Source organism: Capricornis sumatraensis, chromosome 7 (assembly GCF_032405125.1).
Source record: "Capricornis sumatraensis isolate serow.1 chromosome 7, serow.2, whole genome shotgun sequence".
In the NCBI taxonomy this organism is placed as follows: Eukaryota; Metazoa; Chordata; class Mammalia; order Artiodactyla; family Bovidae; genus Capricornis; species Capricornis sumatraensis.
The window spans coordinates 8,704,923-8,729,286 of record NC_091075.1 but is presented as its reverse complement, the minus strand read 5'-3'; the positions used below and the strand labels follow the sequence as shown (position 1 = coordinate 8,729,286).

Below are 24,364 nucleotides of genomic sequence, written 5' to 3'. Positions count from 1 at the left end.
TACATACATGTGAAATAATCCAAACTTCCATCAACTGTCTTCCCTCTGAACTTTTGCAGGGAACTTTCTGCAGTCCCTCTAGATTCTGTGGCCTTTTCTCTCTGCCAGTTGCTATATACTTTAGTTGCTATATACTTCACTCTCTCATTAGGAGCACAGATGTGATTACTAGCCAACAATAGGAAAAAAAAGACGAGGAATGAAAATTTGGCTTTGAAAAGTTGCACAATATATTCCAAAGCCAAATACAGGTTATTTTTAATACCTGCCATTTGTATTATCTACTCAACTATTCTCCTTCATTAGTAAGAAAACATAGGTGAAATTATTATCAGCTCTGTTCTGTTGGACCTCTTAACATTCTACATAGTAATGTCTACAGCATATACAAACGTCACCATTCTATTATTATTCACAAAAAGCAGAGAGAGGCTTCAGTGATACAGTCCTCATGACTGTCTCAAACCCCAAAATAAATTCACCTTATTTCTTATAAATGTTTGTTAGAGTAGGAAAATACAATCATGGTATTTGATATGTCTTCTTAAGACAACAATCACTTTTTTTGTAGCTCTAGCCAGCCAGTTAGAATATGCACTCAATGAAAGTCGAGACAGAGGATAACATTTTTAGAGTTTGTTAAATAAAAAAGAGCATGGAAGCTCTGAATTAAAAACAGTCATAAGACGGGTGCCTGGAATCACTTACCTAGAATAACTAGTCAATTCCCAGTGAAGTTAGAATCTAAGGCCAGAGATGTGAAAAATCTGACCTGGAAAGGAACGAATTACTTGACTGTTTTCTGTGCTGATCTTCCTTGTAAAAGCCTCTGGTCATGTGTATGAAACAAAAACCTTTTCCATGAAATGATATTTATAAATTTAGTGCTCCAGAGAAAATGTGATAGAGAACCCTGGGCCCATCTCTGGAGCCAAGTTCAGGACCCGAGTGGTTTTCGAGAAAGTCTACTATGGAGCAGTTTAAATGTGACTGTGAGAAGCTGGATACTTTTCCTTCTACTGTGGAGTTTCCTCTGAAGGAGGTATTTATTTGGCCAAAGACTATTAACATGAAGCTATTTAAAAAATTTTTTAAACATGCAATGTATATTATATATGAAAGAAAAATAGAAATTGTTTTGCCATATTGGTCTTGAATTAAGAGATGCAGGAGACAAGGGTTCATTCCCTGGGTTGGGAAGATGCCCTGGAGGAGGGAATGGCCACCCACTCCAGTATTCTTGCCGAGAAAATCCCATGAACAGAGGAGCCTGGTGGGTCACACTCACACGGGGTTGCAAAAGAGTCGGACGTGGCTCTTTTGCATAGCACAAGCACACACAAGACAATCTACTTCTAACTGGCAGTAAGTATTATTCTCAGTCACCACGAGTGCACATTAAGAAAACTGGAAGGATATGCTGTAAAGCAACAGGATGTCTTAAATACATAAACGACTCTGAGCAGTACCTGAATCTTGCCCGCTTTCAGTGCAGCAAACATGCACTGCGCTGTGTTAAAGGCGTGTCTCCAGTTATGATAGGCAACGCTCTTCCGATAGTTCTTCTTCACACTTAAAATCCACTTGCAAAGGACCTTTAGGAAACAAGGTGTAAGGAGTCAAAGTAACTGCTAATGCTTATCCTGCACTGACTTCATGCACTGTCCAAAGCATGCACATCTGACCCCAGGGCTCGGAGGGACGCACTCCAGATGACGAGACTGGCATTCGGAGAGGAAGGTTGCCCAAGGTCACGGTGCATGTGAAGGCTAGGGCCAAAATTCAGACCCTGACAGTTTGATTCCAGAGTCCACCATGCAAACCACGGTGCCAACTAAATTAGATGTAAAAGGCAAGGCAGCTCTAAGAAAGGCAGGGCACAGACTAGCTTTTTAGAAGATACTATGTCCACATGTGATCAGCTGGGACAGTCCACAGTCGCAGGTGCACGAATCCACGCTCAGGGGGCCGTGCAAGCAGCTACTCTCCACTTCTCATGTCCTCTTTCGGTACGTCCGCAGAGGTGTTCGTGAGGCCCTTCTGGGGACAGACTGGGGGCAGGGCACACAGCACACATCCAGGGACAAACTAAAACTCCACATCATAGTCTCTGTCCCTTTAAACGATTCTTAAATATTCAGGCAGAGTTACTGCTTGGTTACCAAGAAGTAATAAAAAAAAAAATACACACATAAAACCCTGGTGAGTGTGTGTACGTGTGTGTGTTTAATCTATATATTTTAAAAGATGGAGGAAAAAAAGGACAGACTGTTCAGACAATCTCACAAGCTAGGTTTATTTAATTCAACTCCTAAGTGGTGGATTTAACAAAATCCCCGGGGGATTCATGGGCCCTAAGCATGATAATTTTGTGTTTGTGTTAGCATCAGAGTCTGCCTCTCTTCGATTCTGAATGATTTACTATGCTTTGGGGGATCTCTAAAAATAAATATGTGCTTCTCTCTATGTATATTTATGGGGATATTTCATACACAAAAGCCATTGCTCTGGGGAATGGAAAAAGCACCAGGGAAAAGAATCCTGCTTTAATAACATTCAACACAGTTTGATTGGCTGCAGAAGTAGGCCAAAAACAAGGTTTATTCTTTGTTGGTACAAAATTGCTTATAGAGGATTTGGCAGAAAAATCAGTGCTTTCATATCCTCCCTTTTCTTCTCAGGTCTCTTTCTTCCTGTTCTATGACGCAGTTCACAGAGAATTCTGATAAAAGGAACCCAAATGTCCCCAAGCTCTTTTACCTACCCCTGAGGAACCATATTTCCCAGAGGATTTTTGAAGGCTAAGACTGACATGTGCTGACCTGAAATACACTACAGCATGACCATTTCTGAATAAAGTTGACCCTGAAGGTCATAGATTCATCTTATTAGGGGAATTTTAAGTAAGAACTATTAACCTTCTTTTGATATGTTTAGAAAGTATACAGTGAAGTCTTGTAGAAAATTGTCTAGTTGCTAAATTGTGTCTGATTCTTTTGCAACCGCCTGGATTGTAGCCCTCCAAGCTCCTCTGTCCATAGGATTTCCCAGGCAGGAATACTGGAATGAATGGGTTGCTATTTCCTTCTCCAGGGGATCTTCCCAACCCAGGGATCAAACCCATGTCTCCTGAATTGCAGGCAGATTCTTTACCACTGAGCCACCTGGGAACTCCTGTTGTAGAAAATTACTGGTGATTAAACATAGAATCAAGGAAAATAAGCAGGAAAGCCCAGATATTTAACCTATGGGCATATCTCCCTACTAATCATAAAATCTGTAGACATAATTAAATGGGCATGTATAACATGTAATGGGAAATAATGGACAAAATAATTATGAAACTTAATCCCTAATGGACTACTCTTTTCTTCTTCTTTTTGGGGGCCATGCTGCACAGCTAGTGAGATCTTAGTTTCCTGACCAGGGATTGAACCTTGTCATCCTAAGTGGACCTAACCACTGGACCACCAGGGAACTCCTTATTCTGCTTCTACTGAGATGGGCCTGTTGAACTGAGTAACCCAACGACTGCCCCATTGTATCTAGTAAGTAGATGCAAGTACAGTTTTGTATTCTGTTATCAGAATGTTCTTAACAGCATTTAAGAAAATTATGGTCAGATCTGTTTAAATGCTTGGTGGCTATGCCTGGAATGTTCAAACTTGTAATACGGCCTTTCGTACAGGACTCCTGAACAGCTGTGAGCAGTTTGGAAGACCCTAGGGAGCATGCTCAGTACAGTGAATCAGTCTCCAACAATTACAAAGGTTTCCTAAGTCCTGAGCAACATACTTAAAATTCTGTGCGAGGAAGCAAAGAAAGAAAACACAGCTCAGCTCCTGCCTTCAAGAGTTTCAATCAGTAGCAAAACTAACAAAAGCACACATATAAAGGAAATAAGTGCACGTAAAAATGAGAACACAAATTTATAAACTGTCAACAGGATTCCAAGTGGCATGAAGTCAGTCCTAGAAAAAGTTTTCCCAGGAATAGAGACTGTTGCGTCATGCTTCAAGGAAAAAGTATGCTGTGGTACAAAGTGGAGCGGACTTGGAAGTGGACAATCCTGTCCATTCATGGGAGGAATGGCTTGTCAAAGACAGATGGTAAAGGAAAACAGGCATAGCACACGCAGCTTGGTAAAGTAAAAGAATCTGTTTCAGAGATCCAGGAGAGTTCCAGGAGAGAAAAGGTCTGGAAGCCAACAGGGACAAGAAGACTTGCCTTATCTTTCAGTAGGAAGGATTCTTTGTCAGGGCACCTTATGATGCTAACATCTTTTCTAGCAGCAACATTTTAATCATCCTAAAATTATATCTGAAATGTATAGTGACAATAATATCTGAAATAAAACAGATGAGTCACCAAGGCAGGAAGGCCAACCAGAGTAATAGAGATGTTCAAGCTGACACTGGCCAGAATCAGAACAGAAGTTACTCAAATGAAAAGCAGAGGAGATGAACGAGACACCGAGGAGAAATACCTGTCTAATGGACAAACATTCAGTGAAAGGTTTAAAAATAAAATGAGAGAGAAATTCAAAGGACTACCTTCTTATCCAACACTCAAATGCTATCTTAAAGCTTATGTTTTTAAATTTACTTTTAATTGAAGGATAATTGCTTTATAGAATTTTGTTGTTTAGAGCTTATGTTTTTAAGAAATAAATCAATTTATGTAATAATTTCATAAATAGGTACAAGGATCATATTCCTGTTCTGGCCAGGCCCTTTCAATAGAGCCATTACCGGTGCAAAGTATAGATCTCAGGAATGAAAAGGGACCTAAGTTGCTATCTAGATTTATGTAAGTCCTATAACTAGCAAGCAGCAGAACTGAGACTCACATTTAGATCTTCTGGCTCTAAATGAGATCTTCATTCCATTAATAAAGGCTTTACTATATGAGCCCTATGGGGTAATATAACCATGGTCAAATTTGGTTTAAAGAAGGAATTAACTTTCTACTTAATACTTTTGTATTAAGCAAAGTATACAAGTGTGCACACATACACACACATACATAGACAATCACACAGATGCATGTATAATTCTCGCAAGACCCCCATAGGGAAAGTCATACCATTATTCCCAATTAACAGATTACAAAACGTGAGAATGTGAGCAATTAATTGCCCAAAGAAATGAGAGCTAATCACCAGTAGAGTTATGACTCAAATCCAAGAACCTTCTACTTCATCATGCTATGTCTGGAGCTTCCCTGGAGGCTCAGATGGTAAAGCATCTGTCTGCCTGCAAGGCGGGAGACCCAGGTTCGATCCCTGGGTCGGGAAGATCTCTTGGAGAAGGAAATGGCAATCTGCTCCAATACTCTTGCGTGGAAAATTCCATGGACAGAGGAGCCTGGTGGGCTGTACAGTCCATGGGGTCGCAAAGAGTCGGGACACGACTGAGCTACCTCACTTTCACTTTCACGCTAAGTCAGTTTCTTCATTGGTAACACAGGGACAGTAATAACCAAAGGTCCTTTCTTGAGAGCTTCTTGAAATAATTAAATGATATGATATCCCTTAATCAACACACTCTAATAGGAGTGAACTATTGCTAGAGTCTACAGATTGTGTTTTCACCCAAGAATAATATAAAGTTTGGTTAAATTGAAGGAAGAACCAGATTTGGGCTCCCAGTAATACCAGAAATGACACTGTATTAACCTTAACTATATTAGAGCTCAGTTCTCAGACCTAAGTCAGGCTCTGAGATCAGGGACAGCTCATCACTAAAATGTGTCCCTAGCACAGTGCTGGGTACACTGTTTATTGTTAATAAATTTTCATTTTATGAATTAGTGGAGGCCTTCAAGGTATTTACATATCCACAAAGGAAATCCATACGAGGAGACTGGACATTCAACTGACGGGAAAAAAAAAAAAGACAGCTTTAAAGGCAAATTACTAAATTTCTTTTTCATATAGGCCTTTCTGTTCTCCCTTATTCTTTGATGCAATAACACAGGCATTATGAAACAAACTAGAATTCCCTGAAATCTCCCCAACTGGTATGAGAAGGGACTGATCTCAGTCTTGCTATTTTTGAGGCAAGTAAGGTAATTGGCTGCGGTTAAAGTCAGTCTTCATCTTCACTCCATATGCGTGACCCTGTCTGAACCAAGAACTTGGCTTCACATCAGCCCCTCTGCTCCCTCATTTCCAAAGGCGTTCATTCTGTTTGGGTCCTGTGTTATCATAACCTCTGCAACCAGATCTTATTACTTCCCTGCTTAAGATTCCTCAGTGACTCACCACTGTTTTCAGGATAAAATCCAAATTCCTCTAAGTAGCGTACGAGGACCCACGCGGCCTGCTTCTCACCGTCCTCCAGCTGCCCTCCTGCCACCGTCAGCGCAACCAGCGCTCCACGCCCCACCCGCCCCTCAGCTTGCTCTCTGTCGGGAACACCCTGCCCCGTTCTGCAGCCTGCTGCTTGATACGTGTAGGAACCCAGTACATGTCTTCTCAGTGGCTGATAAGCTTCCTTCAAACATTCTGGGTCTGTATGAGGTGACAGTGTATGAATCTTCATTCATACTTCATTCATCTTCATTTCATACTGAAACTTCATTCCATACTAGCATCCAAAACTAATTCTCTTCACACACACACAGTTTCCAGAGCACATCACTACATTCCTACCTCATGTTTCATCTGGAAGTTCTGCACAAGGTTGAGGTCAGTGAACATCCGGATTGTGCACAGTGCCGTTTCCAGGTCAGACAGCTCAAAGTCGCTGAAGCTGAAGTCAGTGATTTTAAGGGTCTGGGCAGATGGCACCACAGCAGCCTTGGGTAAAGGGAGGGGAAGAAAACGAAGTGAAGCTGTTGATCAGAGCAGCACAAATGCAGAGTTTCCTTGCTTTGCTTTCAGAAATGGCACGTTGGACTTAACTTTTTCTTTTTAATGTCATACACTAGAAATATTTTACTACAGAAGTTATTCCTTTTTTTTTTTAATAACTGAGCCCCTTGTGGGTAACTGATATGCTTCTAAGTAAGGCCAGGTGGAGAGAGGGTAACTGTACCTGGAACACTAGGCAGATCTAAGGAGTCCAGTGATCCAACCGCTTTATATTTCCTCAGTGTCAATTCACTCAGCAGATATTTACTGAGTAGTTATTCTGGACCCATCCCAGTACTAGGGACTGAGAATAAGTAGTGAGCAGGATAAAGATAATGTTCCAAGCATTTTATGTTTAATTCTCAAGACAACCTTTTGAAATGGATACTCTAGCTCCATCCTTGGTTTGATTTTTAATCATCTAATGGTAGTAAACACTTGCAATTTCTTCAAATACACCTTGCTCTTTTTAAAAAATCAACAGTCTTTTTACCTCCTGGTTCTCCTACTTTCTGTAACTGAAGGACTTCAAGACACAGTTCCCATCCAAATTAGAGCTATTAATAAATGCCCGTCAGAGCCAAGCCCACTATGGGAATACCTGTTTAATCACACAAAATTCACTACAGTGTACTTTCCTGTTTATCTGCTCCTAACCACACTGGACTGACAGGTGGCGCTGAATCTTATACATCTTTGTATCCATTGTATCTACTGATGGATATAGTTCTGATATTTGTTAATATGAATACTTATTAAATGGATGGGAGGGGAAAAATCTCATTCTCTTCACTTGATTTGAGTTACAAGTTATAAGGTCTGGTTTTAAGGTCCCAATTCCTCCTAGAAAGGTGAAGTCCATTAATTTTGAGTTGGAAAACTAGCAGATGTATTTATTCCAATCTGTTTTGTTTGGCATTGAATATTTTTAAAAATCACCATTATTTGTTACATTACTTAAAATTGGGAGATTTTAACAATAAAGCGGTTTAACAATAAAGCAATTTCTGGTCTTTCCTGAAAAATCAGGCCACACTGAGCTTCAATTCCCATGAAGCGACTCGCCACAGCCAGCTCTCCTCCCCCAAACCCCCACCCCACACCCCCAGGCCCCTCAGACTGAGCAGATTTCGCTCCCAGATTCTCTGCCAGGCCCCCCACCAGCATGAAAACTTGTAAGAACCTCACTCCTCAACCCTCTTGACTATTTACTCTGCCAGCACTTTAGCGGCCTTAGCCACATCTGGCTGAAATTCATCTAAGAGGCTTTAACTTGGTGTGGGGCCGAGGGAAGAAAATACAGAAATCTCAACCAGGTTCCTTCTGATGTTTTTTCCTTGATTTTCTCTAAACCCCTGAAGTTTCCTCTGAGTATCTGCCATATCCCTTCTTTGCTCTCACTCCACCTTTTTGTGAAGTGAAAAGGTCAAACACAGAATTATAAAACCATATGGAGCAACCTCGAGCTCTCCCCTACCAAGCGGCGGGCACGTGCACTCTCTGTGTGTCGTGACTGGCACCTCTTACGCATACCAGACGTGTTTCAACCTTAAAAGAAGGTCACCCTCTTCATACTCCAAACTAAGGCTCTTTCCCTGAGCCCAAACTTCACGAGACAATGTGCCTTCCATCCAGCCGGCTCCATGGGCTAAGGCACGGGCTGGATGAGGGGAAGGGAGGGGGACTGAAATGTGTGGGTAAATGGCTGTGTTGTTTACAGCAGCCTCCAGCATCGTAAGGCTCTTTCCCCGAGCCCAGATTTCACGAGACAATATGCCTTCCGTCCAGCTGAAATGTGTGGGTAAATGGCTGTGTTGTTTACAGCAGCCTCCAGCATCGAGACCGAGCAGGCACTGGAGTGGAGCTCGGAAGTGTGGAGGTGGGAGCACACCTACCTTTTAACTCAAAGCGGATAACAGCTGCTTCTGTTAGACATTGCACAAGAGAACAGATGTTCATTCCTTAGGGCATCATTATTCTTAGAGCAGGAAGTTGTCTTTCGCTCCTTCCACAAAGGACATTCTAAACACCACGGGACACAGACAGCCAACATGCCTGGTGCCTTGCTCCATTACACACTCTAACTCCTGAGCACTCTCTTCCGAGAGAAGAGACGCTTTTCTTCTGCTTGATCAGCCTCGACACACCATGACTCAACCTTTTGAGCTGATCTAAGAGGGGTGTGCAGACATTTTCCTTCAGAACCTTGTGGTCAGTGATACAGAGGTTCCGGATTCTTGGGATCGCTTGCTATAAGTCATGAGAAAGTCATACATCATTAAAGCTCTCATAAACTGCTTCTCTGACCATCACAAGAGAATTCAGCTTTGTTTGCCCTGAAAGGGCTTGGGATACAAGGGATTTGAAATAAAACATACTGCCTGTCATTCTAACTTACCATTTATAAAATAAAATATTCTACATCTTACTAATACGCAGGGGAAAAGATGTGGTGTGTCTGGGAGAGGTTATGTATATACAATTCTGGGTTTTCATAGCTTCTTCCTTTCAGGGATGGTTTGTCAGAATTTGCAAAGTGAAATCTTTGGTGGGTAATATAACTTATGATATTGAATACTTAACAGACATAACATTTTATAGACTCTGTAAAGCAATACAGTGCTATAGATATATATATATGTATTATGACTGAATAACCCAGTTCAAAACTTCTGGAACTATGATACCACCTAACACTGTTCAAAGGTCTTCCCTGGTAACTCAGAGATAAAGAATCTGCCTGCAGTGCAGGAGACACGGGTTTGATCCCTGGACTGGGAAAGTCCCCTGGAGAAGGGAATGGCAACCCACTCAAGTATTCTTGTCTGGAAAATCCCATGGACAAGAGGAGCCCGGTGGGCTATAATCCACAGGATTGCAAAAGAGTAGGACAAGGCTGAGTGACTGAACAACACTATTCCACACTGCTATTCTCCCACGTGAGCGCACAATGCTTGTGAATTCTTAGGGAAAAACAATTAGATATTTGCCTGCTTAATTTGAATAGAGTTAAGCCTTTCTAGAGTTGGCATTCTGCTGCTGCTGCTGCTGCTGAGTTGCTTCAGTTGTGTCCGACTCTGTGCGACCCCATAGACGGCAGCCCACCAGGCTCCCCTGTCCCTGGGATTCTCCAGGCATTGTAATCCATGTCAAATTAACCAAATACCAAATGTAAAAATATATATATATACAAAGCTCCTTGGATAAAATATTTAACCTGGCAAACAGTTTGCTAATATAATGTCACTTTTCTTCTGAGTCCTTTAATTACATCTGCCACTCAAACTAATAAACTAGTAATCAACTATTAATAAAGAAACTATTCTTCATGTGACTCTTTAGAGGAAATTCATTTAAGTCCCTTTTTTATTATGACTCCTTTTCCTAAGGCCTTGATCCCTTTTCACCATTCTTGCAAAAATTAAAAACAAAGACAAACAGCTCTGGAAGTGAAATTCACTAAGGGTGAAACTGGACACATTGCTCAGTGGTCTTTAGTCAGAACCAGTTGTTCTGGACGACCCTGGTGGTCCAGCGCTTAGGAATTGTCTGCCAGGGCAGAAGACACGGGTTTGGTCCTGATCCGAGAGGATTCCACAGGCCACGAGGCAGCTGAGCCCGGCGCGCCCCAGCCACTGAGCCCGGCGCCCCAGCCAGCGCTCCACAAGAGCGCCACTGCAGGGAGCAGCCCCGGGCACTGCAATGGAGAGAGCCGGCTCGCGGCAGTGAGGCCCAGCCCAGCCATAAACACACACACCTAATTTAAAGGTGCTTCCCTGGTGGTCGAGTGGCCAAAAACCTGCCTTCCAATGCAGGGAACTCGGGTTTGATCCCTGTTCAGGAAACTTAAGCTCTCACGTGCAACTAAAGCCTGTGCACCACAGCTACGGAGCCTGTATACGAAAGGTTCACAAGGCCACGACTAAGGCCCAACGCAGCAAAATAAAACAAATATTAAAACCAAAACAGTCATTGTGAACACCATCTGACTGATAAGGAACTACATAATAGACTGATCGTGAACCAGCAACATCCCAGATCAGCCACCACATTTGCATTTTGGCATAATGATGTGAAAAGCTGACTTATGTGAAAAGACCCTGATGCTGGGAAAGACTGAAGGCGAGAGGAGAAGGGGACAACCAAGGATGAGACGGCTGGATGGCATCACTGACTCGATGGACGTGAGTTTGGGTGAACTCCAGGAGCTGGTGATGGACAGGGAGGCCTGGCGTGCTGCAGTCCATGGGGCTGCAGAGAGTAGGACACAGCTGAGTGACTGAACTGGTAATGATCATAAAAAGAGAAATCTGAAAGCAAGGTGAAGCACATGGTGAAGCCATGTTTGCTGTTAGGGGCTCTGGTCCCGATGTCCCACTGACTTTGTCACCCTCAACAAGACATACAACCTTTGCCTATTTTCTCACCTGTAAAATGAGGGGGTTGGATCAGATCATCACTAAGGTTTAATTTCTCTCTGCGACCACACAACTAGGATTTCTTACTGCCTTTTCACTTTGGAACCCAAGGCCACCCTGTGAGTGGCATGTAAATCTTGCCAGTGACATTCTTGTATAGGTCCAGGCTCTGTCTCCAATTCTCTATCCATTTAGATAGATGGTGCACCCTACCTGTTATGGTTATACTATGCTTTTCATGCTTGACTCCTCACACGGGAGAGAGGAGACATTCCTCCTCCAAGAAGGCTTAAATACAGGATCCTAGCCTCCACCATGAGAGCAGAGGAGGGTGAGACTGGTTACACAGGGGCCTCTATACTTACTGCAGTAACACCCTAAATGGAAAATTGAGTTTTCAGAAACTGCCATCTCTGTGTGTGTGTGCTGTTGTTGTTGTTGTTTTTTACATGTAGGGGTAGGGAGGTGTCTGCATTGTGGCCATTTGTTTTCAAGGTTAATTAATACTCACTTCTGGGTATCCTTGTTTCCCCTCCTCTGCCTGGAATACAGCCCTCACGTCATCATATAGCTAGTCCTTTCCCGTTTTTGTATGTCTCAGCTGCACCCAAGAACATTCTGTGGTAGACCCTGTAGCAAGACTCTATTAACACAATATCTACATCCACCTTTTCCGAGCGAGCCTTTGTTTTCCTAAGAGTCAAGAAAGCTCAAAAATTTATTTCCTGGACTCCCTCTCATCTAGGGTTCCAGATGGAATTTGGTTTCTCCTGTGAGGTATACTTGAGGGAGACCTGGATTTCAAACTAACACATGAGGAACCCATGTTCCTGAAATGTGGTTCCAGAGGGTGTCCAAAGCTGTGGAGGCTGCAGTTCCAGCAGAAGCTTTCTGACTCCCAAACCGTGCCACCCTGGCTGCCTCTGAAAGGAAGTGCTATTAATGGGTTTTTGATTCTGGCTTCCATGGGAGTTCCCACACTGAGCCAAACTACAGTTCTGTTGTAGGACTAATTCCTGAGGTCATCCAGCCACCCTCTCCAATTCTGTGAAAGCACTTAATTATTTTCTGCTTTAAACAGTGAAAGGAGCTTCTGTTATCTGCAGCTGAGTCCCAATGGTGCTCTCTGGGCAAAGTGTCGGTGGGCAGCAGGTTCTCAGGGTGAGGCGTCTGGGTCAGAGAGCTCTCTTGGACTTGAAGGCAGAAGAGAACCAAGTTTCCGTTAGAGCAGCACCTCCCGAAGTTTGGTTTCGGTGTCTGCAGTGGCCTCTGAGAACTTGCTGAAAATGCAAACTCCTGGACTGTAGAACAGAACACAGACAGTGAAGGGCAGGGAAGCCTGGCAGGCTACAGCCTACAGGGCTGCAAAGAGTCGGACCCGACTTGGTGACTGAACAGCCACCAGCCACACAGAGCTACTCGATCAGAAACTCTGGGAGCGGAGCTCAGCCACCTGTATCACAGTGAAACTTCCAGGTGGTGCTGGTGAGTGCTGGAGAACTGCTGCATTAGAGTGGTTATTAATAACCAGTAGCATGTAACAGCCACTGAGGTCGTCACTTGCAGTTATAAAGAAGGAGATCCTTCTTGAGGACCCGTGATGGCTGACGTATCATACAGTCGTGGAACGCTGCTTCCAGCTGCTGTGGGAGGATAACAGGAAGGAAGGAGAAGCTCTGGACTAGAAATTGTGAGGCCAAATCATGATCAGAAAAGTAAAGAGTTTTTATGGCCTTCCTAAAACATTCTACCTGTTGAAGCACTAATAGAGCCGAAATCCACACTCAATCTTATCCTGCAGGTTGCTGAATTATGGTACAGGATGAAATCAGACTTGCCACACCTCTTAGATGAACATTGGAGCACTGATGAGGGGTGGCTGAGGCACCAGGAATGAAACTGAGATGTTGAGAAGGTGTGGTCCTTCACGCTGGAAGCGTCTCTACAGTATAATTTCACATGCCTATATTTTACAGTCATGGCACCTTTCTTCCTGATTATAATTACATAATATTATACAATTATGTTACACATTTTAGTTCCTCACTATTCTTTAAATCTCAAGAGGGCAAGAGATTGATTATTCATTGTTATATCTGGAACACCTAACATAATACTCACATAAAACAGATAAATATGAATGTATAAATAAAAAATTTGTGATCATCAAGCACCTAATCAATTCATCAATATTTAATATTTAAACACAATATTTAATAATATTTTAATACAATATTTAATAATATTTAACAATAATGTAATTTGGTAAAGAGCTATAATACAAACATTAAAATTGGTAATGAACCCTGCTATGTCAGACACAACAGACGAACTGTAGACTGCCTTCTCTGACAGTTCAAGTATTCACTTTATTTACTTTTGAAAATCTTTATTTATTGCTGACTTCCTTCTTTCATTTGCACAATGAATACTTCACATTATAATTTTAAAAACTCAGTGTAAGTGGCAATAAAGTTTGATTCATCCACTTGCAAGAACACTGGAAACTCAGGATGGGAAAACAATTACCAAAAGTGTTCTGCTTTTTAGCAGCTCTCGTAGGAAGTTACTTAACATGGTCAACTCAAGATGACTTCCCTCAAGTAGAGAATTGGTTATATATAATTCATAAACCAAAGGTTTACATTTCTCTTAGAACATACGGTGCTTTTTTCTTCCAGTAAGTTTTCCACCTACCTGTTTTGTTCTTTGGCTAATTAGAAAACGAGTGTATACTTTTATATACCAGTTAGCACAACTGACACCATCGTGGGCCCATGTTGACCTCCCACTGACCCTGCCCAGGACTGTACTATGTAGTAACTAATTCTTCTGTCCAGGGCTTTGTAGTTAATAAGTATCATTCAGGTCCAGGTGGCCTCGCTGCCCTGCTAGCTCCAAACAATGGTGAAGGCCTTCCTTAACACATTCCCGGTACCTGTAAGACTAGTGACCCATGCATAAATCTTGGCTTAGGAATGCACTCCCTGCTTCCAAGCACCTCCCCCAAACCCCAGGGACGCTATAAAACTGTCCCAATGGGGCCCCGTGGTGTGGAGTGCAGCACTGGATGCTTCCAAACTGTTGCTCATCTGATCCCACCCCATAAGTTACCTTACAGTGAAATGATCCACTGCTTATATGGGGCTGCCTGCCTCATTTAAAGATACCTGCTCAGTTCAGCAGGCACTTTCAGTTCCCGCCAACCTCCAACAACTTTCCTGGGTGAGTATAATTAGAACAGCTTAAGCAAAAAGACTTGGAACATGACAGGGAAGATGAAGGCTTCAACGTTGCTTCTCCTGTATTAGAACTGATTTCCCTCCCAGTGTCACCACTACTAACAGTAACTGGTACATAACGGGTATGTGGAGGGGGCATCTGTACCAGGAACTCTGGGCACTCCAACTCTCTGAAGGAAGTTCCTTTATTATCCTCTTTTTACAGACGAAGAAACCGAGGCATAGAGAAACAGAGGCACAGATTTGCCTGGCATCACAGAGGTGGAATCTGCACCCAGACCTTTCTCTCTAGACTCACGTTCTTAACCATCATGCTATATTCATGAAAATGAAAGCTGGCAATGAAAATGTATCTCAGCACCCCTCACCATGACCAGCTCTGTGACCAGTTAGCAGGCGGTTTTATTCAACTATTAAATTATTTCTAGCTTCATAATCATTTTAAGAAAAAAGAAAGTATAATCTTGTTGAATGCTTTGACGGATTATGAACTGTGTTATTCCATGCTAGATTACGGACTTTCTAAAAGCCTGAATTTTCCAGAATCAGTCATTCAACAAAGCTTGTAAACCAGGTTCCTGTTAAGCAATCACTAAACAGTAGCTATTTCTATTATTATTATTAAAATAGGACTCAAGGACTAACAGTCTGATGGAGAAGACAGATACATAAATAATTGAAATACACAGATTTTTAAGTAACAACAACGTTAAGTATGCTGATAGTTTCCATGAGTGATCGCTAACAACACAGTGATGGAGAACTTAAGTACACATTTACTGTTTTAAAGTCATTTCGAATAGTTAATTCTGACTGGCCACAGGGCGCCCAAATTAAACACTTCTGTGTGTGTCTGTGACAGTGTCCCTGGAGGAGACGAGCATTTGAATCAGTGGACTCAGCAGGGCAAACTGTACTCTCCAGGGTGGGTGGGTACCACCCAGGCCACGGAGGGCCTGCACAGAACCTAAGGTGGGAAAAGAAGGAATTCGCCCCTTTTTGTTGCCTCCCACCCTGCTGGAGTGAGGCCATCCCGTACCTTCTCCGGTTTTTGGACCAGTATTTCTGCCATCCGCCTGCCCTGTTCTTGCACCCTGAGACCACACCAGACGACACCAGGGGCTTCCTGGGTCTCGAGCTTGGAGACAGCAGACTGCCAGACGTCCCTGCTCCCGTCATCACATGAGTCAATTCCTAAGAATGTCTCTCAAGTACATACAGAATCTACTGGTTCTGTCTCTGGAGAACCCTGACTAATAAAGTCACCTATCTTTATAAAGTCAGGGACAATCATTCCTGAGCTTTATCAGTACCTTACTTAAGACACCCGACAGCCCTTCTCTTATTCAACTACCACTTGTTATGAAATAAGTATTTACACAACAGAAGGAGACACCCTGGAGACCCTTTTACACAACCATGGAGAAGACACTTCATAGGAAAGAATGCACTTTAAAAGGGCATAGTCTCCTTGAAGTCCATAAAGCACATGCTCAAGGAAAATAAGAATACACTTGGGTAAGGTAAATACAAGAGTCATTTAAAAATTATTGAGTTTCATATTTTTGGTGGATGCTCATGAATAAAGGTTATATTTAGCCTGTGGCAAAGTCTCTGGCAACCTCAGAAGAAAATACAGACGTGTGGCTTCACAATGTGCTCAACTGTACAAGCTTCAGACAAAAAAGGTCACACTATAGTCAGAGCCACTCGGCCTGCCTTAGGTCTGACGTATCAAATATCAGGACGTAAAACAAAACTCAGAGAAACTCCTAACAGCCAACTGTTAGGAACAGGCTCCTTATTCAGAAAGTTATTTATCATAATAACTCTGAAAAGAAGGGCGGCTACTGAGTTTGATCTTCCATAAACTGTCAAATTCTTCCAATTAGCTTCAGTGTTTTATGAAGGCATTTTGTTACATTCCTCCTTGATGTTTATTCAATATAAATGTAAAGAGGAAAAGAGATTTTCCTCAATAATACATTATTTAAGGAAGTTATTTACAGGAATGAAATTAAGATATCTGACATGTTTACTGGTAGCTACAAGGAGAGACGCCTCGTCGGGTATTGGAAGTTCTCCTCATCAGTCTCTGGCCACTGTCTCACGCCTTGGGGCATTTCTTCTTTACACAGCTGTTTGGGTTCAGGTCTTTGAACAAAGCCACATTATAGCCATCACACTACACCTTACAGACGTTTAATGTCTTCCTCATGTTCAGAAAATGTGTTCCTAAAGAAAAAGCCCCACACAATTAGTGTATAAAGCTGTTAGACTACATCTTTCCCAAGAAGATTCAAATACAAATGAGAAAGAAACATTACTAATACAAAAAGGGGTGAATATCCCAACTCAGCACGTGGAACCACATCTTAAAGAGAATGAAGAAGGGAGTAAGACACAGCAGGACCGGATTAGTGTATTTTCTCCAATTACTCTATCAATGTATTTTCTGATTTCTCCTTCCTTTTAACATTATATAAATGGATTCCTTTAAATCGCAATATGGGAGAGGCACAGACTGTAAAAAAAACCTTAAAAAATTAATTTTTCAAAACCATGTAAAGAAGGCACATGACCATGTCAAGATTCCAATAAAGCCCATTCCTGCTGATAAGTAAAACTTCAGAGAAAATGTAGGACCGCAACTGGGACTAATACACAGATCTGGCCAACACCCAGTTGGTACATAAGAAGCTCAGGAACAGTGCCACCATACTTTGGAGCTAAGACTGCCACTGGAATTAATCCACTCATCAAATGAAAGTAGGAAGAGTCAAACAATCTATTAGATCTGGCAATGTGGAAGACACACAGCCCAATTCGTGTTACAGACATCTATAAAAACGAATGCAGCAACTGACCGTGTAGAGGAAGTGAAAGGACCCAAACTGTTCAAAAACACTTGTAGCACTTCGTGAGGAAGTAGGTGCCTCACTGGATGCCTTGTTACTATACTACGGTTCAGTGACACTGGTTATCAAGCTCATAGGGTCAACTCTTCTTCATTATTATCTGCTCAAATTTTTCCATTTGTAAAATTTGATTATCCATAGAGATTTCTCCCAAAGAAATCCCAAAGAAGGAATGTGATGAGCATCTTGACATAAGGAACTGGCTCTGTCCTCTACCACTGCCTTCGGCAGTAAGAGATTTGAATCAGGCGTCTGGTTTTGCCCCTCACTGCTGTTACCTGCAGCAGTCACAGACATGCCTGATCAAGGGGGTTCATGTGAAGTTACTGAAAGGGTAAGGTCAGGATGAGGTATAAATGCTGTCCTAGGACATCCTGCCTGAGTGGGTAGTTTCTTCCTCTCTCACTATTTTGATACAGGATCACAACAGGGTCTGTTTGCTTTTAGATACAATGTCTGTGATGAAAGAAATTGCTGTACAAGAGAGCAAGCCATAGGGACTGGAACTGAATCAGCACCGACTCCATGACAAAACTGAGAAGCACATCTAAGCGACTGAGCTCTGATAGATATTTATTCACTGTGATTCTAGCAAGGGAAGGCAGGAAAGGCAACCGACCAATCAGATATGCAGCTACTTGTAATAGACACTATTTCATTCTGATAGCTTAACTATGACTTTCTAATGATCATAGCCAGGTCAACTGGGGTCCTTTTATTTTTATCTCAAAACTTGTGACCAAAGATCATTAAAGGGCATATGACACAATGCTTGTCTAAGGCCCTATTTCTGCTACACCAAATTTTAAGCCAACAAAAAATAAGATTACAAATAGGACAAAAATGTCAAGTAAAGCAAGGGGAAAAAAGGGATTCTGAATTTCCTATCAACTTTGTTATACTTTCTGCTATAATGAGAACTTTTCTGAGCACAGAAATATGTAGTGTACTTAAGCATACTATCTCAAGAATGCATTTCTAAAAATAAAAATTAAGCCTTTGACAGCTTTTCAATTATTTTAGGTTTTAAATTGAGATGAACCATTAGACATGTGACTAAGATAGCAATTCTGGTAATTGCTGGATGATGCAGGCACCTGTGTAGTTGGGGCTGCAAAGGAATTTTTATTAGGCTGATAGAAAACAGAGTTGAAATCATTTTCTGAATTTCAACCAATTTAAATGAATTATCTGACCTACGTTATCCTAAATTTCTCAATGCAGCTGCCAGAAATCTCTTTTCCAAATGGAACAACAGATGGTTTTGAACAATACTTCAAGACAACAATGCTCAGTTTTTCCAAAGTGTTTTCCTCTTGCCAAAATTATAAACATGATTGAGAAAATAATTTTCATATTTTTCTGAAAGAATATGCCATTTTCAAAGTAAAAAGCAAAATTTAATATCCTAATGAATTTTTTAAATTATTATCTTTGCTAGTTTTTATTTATCTAAAACAACATATGGAAGAATGTAACCTAGCCTCATTTTGCAGTAATATTAATCCCACAGAGCTTGCAAGCACTTCAAAATGTTTGTCTCCATGTGATCATTTCCTGCTCACAGTATGCAGTTAGTGCAAAACTCTAGCACTCTAGGAGGATTAGACAAATGGGCAATTAAGCCTGATGTGAGAGATACTTTAAACTTTTAAACCTTTGTAAATAATTGAAAAACAGCTCATTTCTTCAAACATCATCATAAGCAAAAGAAATATAGCCAATTCGAATGAGGCTAACCCCCAGAGAAGCTTAACCTTTCAGATGAAATCATCCAAAAGTTCCTTCAACTGTTCTTGGCAGATGACTCAGCTTCATACTCAGTGATTTAATCAAGAACCTACAAGTCTGGACCCTCCTTCCTTTCCTAGCTCATTCTCTCCAGGGCTGTGCAATGATGTGTGTGCTTTGGGTCTGGACTGTCTGTCCTGGTACCTACTCACAACCTGGGAGATCCTGAGTAGTGCAGTCTAAACTCAACCTCAGATTCCGTTTTCAAAATGCTAATACTGACCTTATAGGGTAGCTGTGGACTTAATACACTTAACATACACAAAGAACTTCAAACACACCAGGTATATGGTAAGCGCTCAGTAAGTGTGAGGCTTCCCTGGGGGCTCAGATGGTAAAGAATCTTCCTGCAAGGCAGGAGACCCATGTTCGATCCCTGGGTTGGGAAGATTCCCTGGAGAAGAGAGTGGTAACCCACTCCAGTATTCTTGCCTGGAGAATTCCATGGACAGAGGAGCCTGGTGGGCTACAGTCCGTGGGGTCGCAAAGAGTCAGACACGACTGAGTGTCTAACAGAGTAAGTGTAGCTATCATTATCACCCCTCTTCTCTGGTCTTGGCCAAAGAAATGTCTCTGTAATGCTTAGACCACTTCAAGGTCCAGACCTCTGTCACCGTCCTACATTCTTAGGCTCATGCTCACCTTGGACCTTGCCCCTTTGTCCACAAACATGTTGCCTCTCCTGCTTGTGAGCAAATTGCTCACAAGCACAAAACAAAACAATAAAAAACTTGACATGATGCAGCCAACACCCTTCCTAGCTATTTCATTCTTTCATACAAAACATACTTTTAAAACTACTACTCATTTCCTCCACTTTCTCACCATCTAGTCTCACCTTTTGCATTTTCACTCCTGAAGCTGCCTCCTCCACCATCACCTAATCACTGAATCCAGCAGCCTTTTCTCAGTCCTATCTCTCAACCTTCCTGTAACAACTGATGGGATCTCCTTCCTTAAAAAGCTGTTCTGTTTGCCTGCCCTAGCCTAAGTCTGCCTCCCTGTCTAACTACCATGTCTCTGCCTTAGCTGGTTTCTTTTCCTACAGCTTCCACCTGAACGTATATCTACACAGCTCTGCCCTCAGCCTCGCACGTCTTTCCGCATTCTCCCGCACCTGCTCGCCTTTCCGCATTCTCCTGCACCTGCTCCATCCCTGCTGCTGCTGAGTCGCTTCAGTCGTGTCCGACTCTGTGCGACCCCATAACGGCAGCCCACCAGGCTCCCCCGTCCCTGGGATTCTCCAGGCAAGAACACTGGGTTGCCATTTCCTTCTCCGATCCTATCATTTCACTATCATGGGACTCCACCCCCCAAGCCCCATTGTTTAACCTCCAAATTGCCGCCTCTAGTTCCCTGCCCTTCCCAGTGTGCAAGATGTCTATCTGGTTGTTCCACCTGCATCTCAAACTTACCATGTTCTGCATCAAATCTGTCTTTTCCTTTTTAATATTTCCACTTTGGTTAATGAAGGGGGTGATCATTCTTTGAACTGCCAAGGCCAGAACGTCTGAATCATCTTTAAACTCCTCCCTCCCTAAAGCTCATCACAGACAGGACAGCGCTAATGAGCAGCGCTCTGGAGACAGACAGTGCGAGTGTCTATCCTGACTCTTCACTTCCTGCCGGTGCAACCCAGAGCAAGTCCGTAGGCTTCAGTGTGGTGTCCGTAGGCTTCAGTGGGGCGTCCGTAGCACAGCTTGTGCAGTTTACATGAGGAAACGTATGTGAGGGCATGGAGCGCGACCATTTGGCAAGCCATATGATGATGACAAAGAGAAGGAATCTCAGTGGCCTCAGTGATCCTCTCATTGGTCCCTCGCTCCCATGACATCTCACATACACTTTATGTTGTCTCACGTGACTGTAAACTCACAAGGCAGGCTTGGTCATCAGTGTCTAAGTGCTTCAAATTTCCATTAACCTCAACCAAGGCAATCTCAATCAATCCCCAAACTCAAGACAATCTTCTGACCCATCAATGTGCTTTTCTCTCCTAGCAACCTAAATAAGAACTTTGCAACAATTCAGGAATTGACCTTATTTGAACCCAATTTCAAATAACATTCTGCAAGCCATATGGTTTGAAATTAAAACCATTCTCCATTTCTAATAATGCAGAGTACGTTAACAGTAACAAGCTATAAAATCTTTGTTGTTAGTACTCGAACCACACAACCACCTTGCAATCCCCTGTCCACACTTCCTCAGGAACCATAAACTAAATTTAATTTTGGCTTAAGAAAGATGTAAAGATTATAACAATTATTGGGAAAATATCAGAATCATTTAATGTGCTACAAAATCAATACAATGTTATCATTTGCTCTGTGTTATCAGTGAATTTCTAGCCTTGCAAGAAAATAGGTTTGATTCAATCTTTTTTATAAATGTCCATATAAATATTTACTACATTTAATTAAAAGTCTAGGGGACCACTACCCGCAGCAGCAGCTGCCCTGAGAGACGCATATCTATGTCTTAATTAGGTACCTCTGGTTAGCCATTTCTACAAAGGAGGAGGAGGAGGATTACCGCTAAGGACTGCAGCTCTCTGGTTTCTTCCTCTGCAGCTGAAGCATGATAAGACAGAACCTACGGGGTGAGAACAGAAGGAATGCATGTTATACAAGAGAGGAACACCCAACACAGACCACGACTTCAAGCCTGGGATTCTCCTAAGCCTTCCTGCAGAGGTATCTAGACTCCTCAAAACATTGTATCTTCTTTGCTGCTTTCTTCAGCAGAGAGAAAATCTCAGATTTTTATTCAAATGCTTCTTATGGAAACGGAAAGTTACACTCTCTGTGTTCAAAGAAAACTGTCACTTTTCCCATGACAACATTGATACAACAAACACATTATTTATAAGTCACACTATTAGCTCAAACTTGGCAGAAAATTCTGTGTTGCTTTTCTTAAACAAACATACTGACTTTAGTTATTTTACGGGTGTACTGAATCAAGATAAAAGACTTCTGCATAAGCTGACATTTTAATGTTGATATTTAGGAAGAAAGCAGTCTGGAAGTGGCTCTCAGATGAGGCCTGTAACCACTGTAGAATTCATAAGGAAAAACTGCGTAGCAGAGAGATAAATGTCACACAGATTCAAGGATACTTTTCCACTCACAGGATTCAAGAACTGAGAAGAGCAGAAGTGGCCTATAAATCCATCTGTTAACAGCAGAGGACACCTAGGCTCAGGGATTCTCATCACTTGGCTGTGAGCTCACCCAGTGAGTAGAGGGCCTGGGACCCAGCTTTCATCTCCTAATCTCATACACTTTTCACCATCCTATTGGAGTTACAAGAAGATAGTAAGGCAGATTTACTATCTTCCTATAACTTAGCATGTGACTCATTAATTCCCATTTTCAAAACCGATAACTCCAAATGATGGGATATTTTAGATGTTCTTCTAAATCAGGATAGTTAAATTGTCTATCATATTAAATATTTTTAAAAGTTCACTTTTGACAGAGTTAACACAGATTTACTAAAATCTCTTAAAGTTTTAGGGTCAGTGATAAAAAGGTACCTCATTTTAAACGGCGAGTCAAGTAATTCAGTGGCCCAAACCAGTTTTCCTTGAACTAGTCTTTAAAATTGTAAGCAATTAAAAATCTAAAGCCAGATGGTAAGTATGTCTATATATTGTGATTCAGAATATTACACTATGGTAATGCGTGTGACTTGTCTTACTGTTTGACGCATTAATCACTAGGAAACCTAAGGAACCGCAGAACTGCTGTTTCCCGCTGCCGTGAGTGAAACTGACAGGTCACAGCTAACCTGCCGTTGACACCAGGGAGGTGGTCTGTAGAGGAAGGCTAAGACGGTGACCCTGAACAAGTCTAATATAAGCCGATGCGATGCAACACGGATAAATGAATAAAGGAATGACACGACACGCTAAGTTTAAAAAATTCATTTTACCACGCACTGAAGATAAAAATAGCACCATACTCATAGGGTTGTGAGGATTAGCTTTTGCTGATACAAGTGAGAACACAGAGTAAGCACTTGATAAAGGTCAGCTATTGACTGTTGTTTTACTGTCATTATACTGATGTCTTCTGGGTGAAACTAATTCCCTGTCATAAGAAAACACAAGGGACTTATGTCCCTAGGTTTTACCCAGCGCCTTGGGAGAAAATTTTTCCAAGGTTAAATCTGTGATCACAGATATGATTTCCTATAATGAGTTGAAATTGGAAAATGGATATACTAAGTGAAAGCAGAAGTACTCATTTTTAACTGAGATAAAACTATAGTGTAAAAATAGAAACAAATCTCAATGAGGAAAATACTCATAAATTTTGAACAAAATTATCTCTGGGATTTATTTCAAAGTAATCAATGGATTAATAAGGAAGAAGAGCACAGAGAAGCGGGCAAGAGTGTGGATGGAATGATAGTAGCCACAGGTCAACTGAGGACAGCTAATGAAGACATGGGGGCTCCTTAGCTATCCTCTCTACTTCAGCATTATGTTTGAAATTTTCCAAATAGGGAGTATGTTTAAAAAGAGATTAATTGCTAATTGATAGCTGGCTTAGAGTCAATTCTTCAGTACAGTCATGGAAACAGTAAAAAATTGTATTAAAAATTGTATATATGTATATGTACACATACATTTAATTTAAAATATATGTATACTTGTGTGTGTGTGTATTTGAAACAGATTTCTACTGACTTCTAATCCAAAGTCTCTTATATAGTACTTTACTAAAACTATTTAGAGTTTTATATTCACATTAGAAAGTACACCATCTTGGTTACTGGTAAATCTTGACTTATACATCTTTCTAGCTCTTATTTATTAGGGGCTGGAGGAAAAGTTACAATCCATAACTCAAACATTGATTCCTACTGATCTCTGCTGGCTAAGAGTAGGCAAACACTAAAATATATTTCACACCAGTGTATGAATGACTAAAGAATGCCCTTTCTGAAGTCTAATTCCCAGGACTGGTCTATGATGTAAGAAATTTCCATCTTATACACAGTGAGTGTTTTCAGGCAGTCGGTGAGGCACATCCGGAGATGGCTGGCGCAGGTGGGTAGGCGCATCCTGCTTGGGAGGGAGTCTTGTTTGAAGCCAGTCCCCAGGCCAGTAGTTCACACTCAGAATCA

At 41.7% G+C, this 24,364-nt stretch overlaps 1 protein-coding gene across 1 annotated transcript in view; it reads right to left on the bottom strand.

Moving 5' to 3' along the window:
- The window catches only part of PDE5A (phosphodiesterase 5A), a 142,865-nt gene that overhangs the window by 27,669 nt on the left and 90,832 nt on the right, over positions 1 to 24,364 (bottom strand). Inside the window, exons 11-13 of the mRNA XM_068975114.1 lie at positions 21,761 to 21,820; positions 6,656 to 6,802; positions 1,470 to 1,595 (exon numbers count right to left, since the gene is read on the bottom strand). Of these exons, the coding sequence (XP_068831215.1) occupies positions 1,470 to 1,595; positions 6,656 to 6,802; positions 21,761 to 21,820 (333 nt within the window). The remainder of the gene's footprint in view (positions 1 to 1,469; positions 1,596 to 6,655; positions 6,803 to 21,760; positions 21,821 to 24,364) is intronic.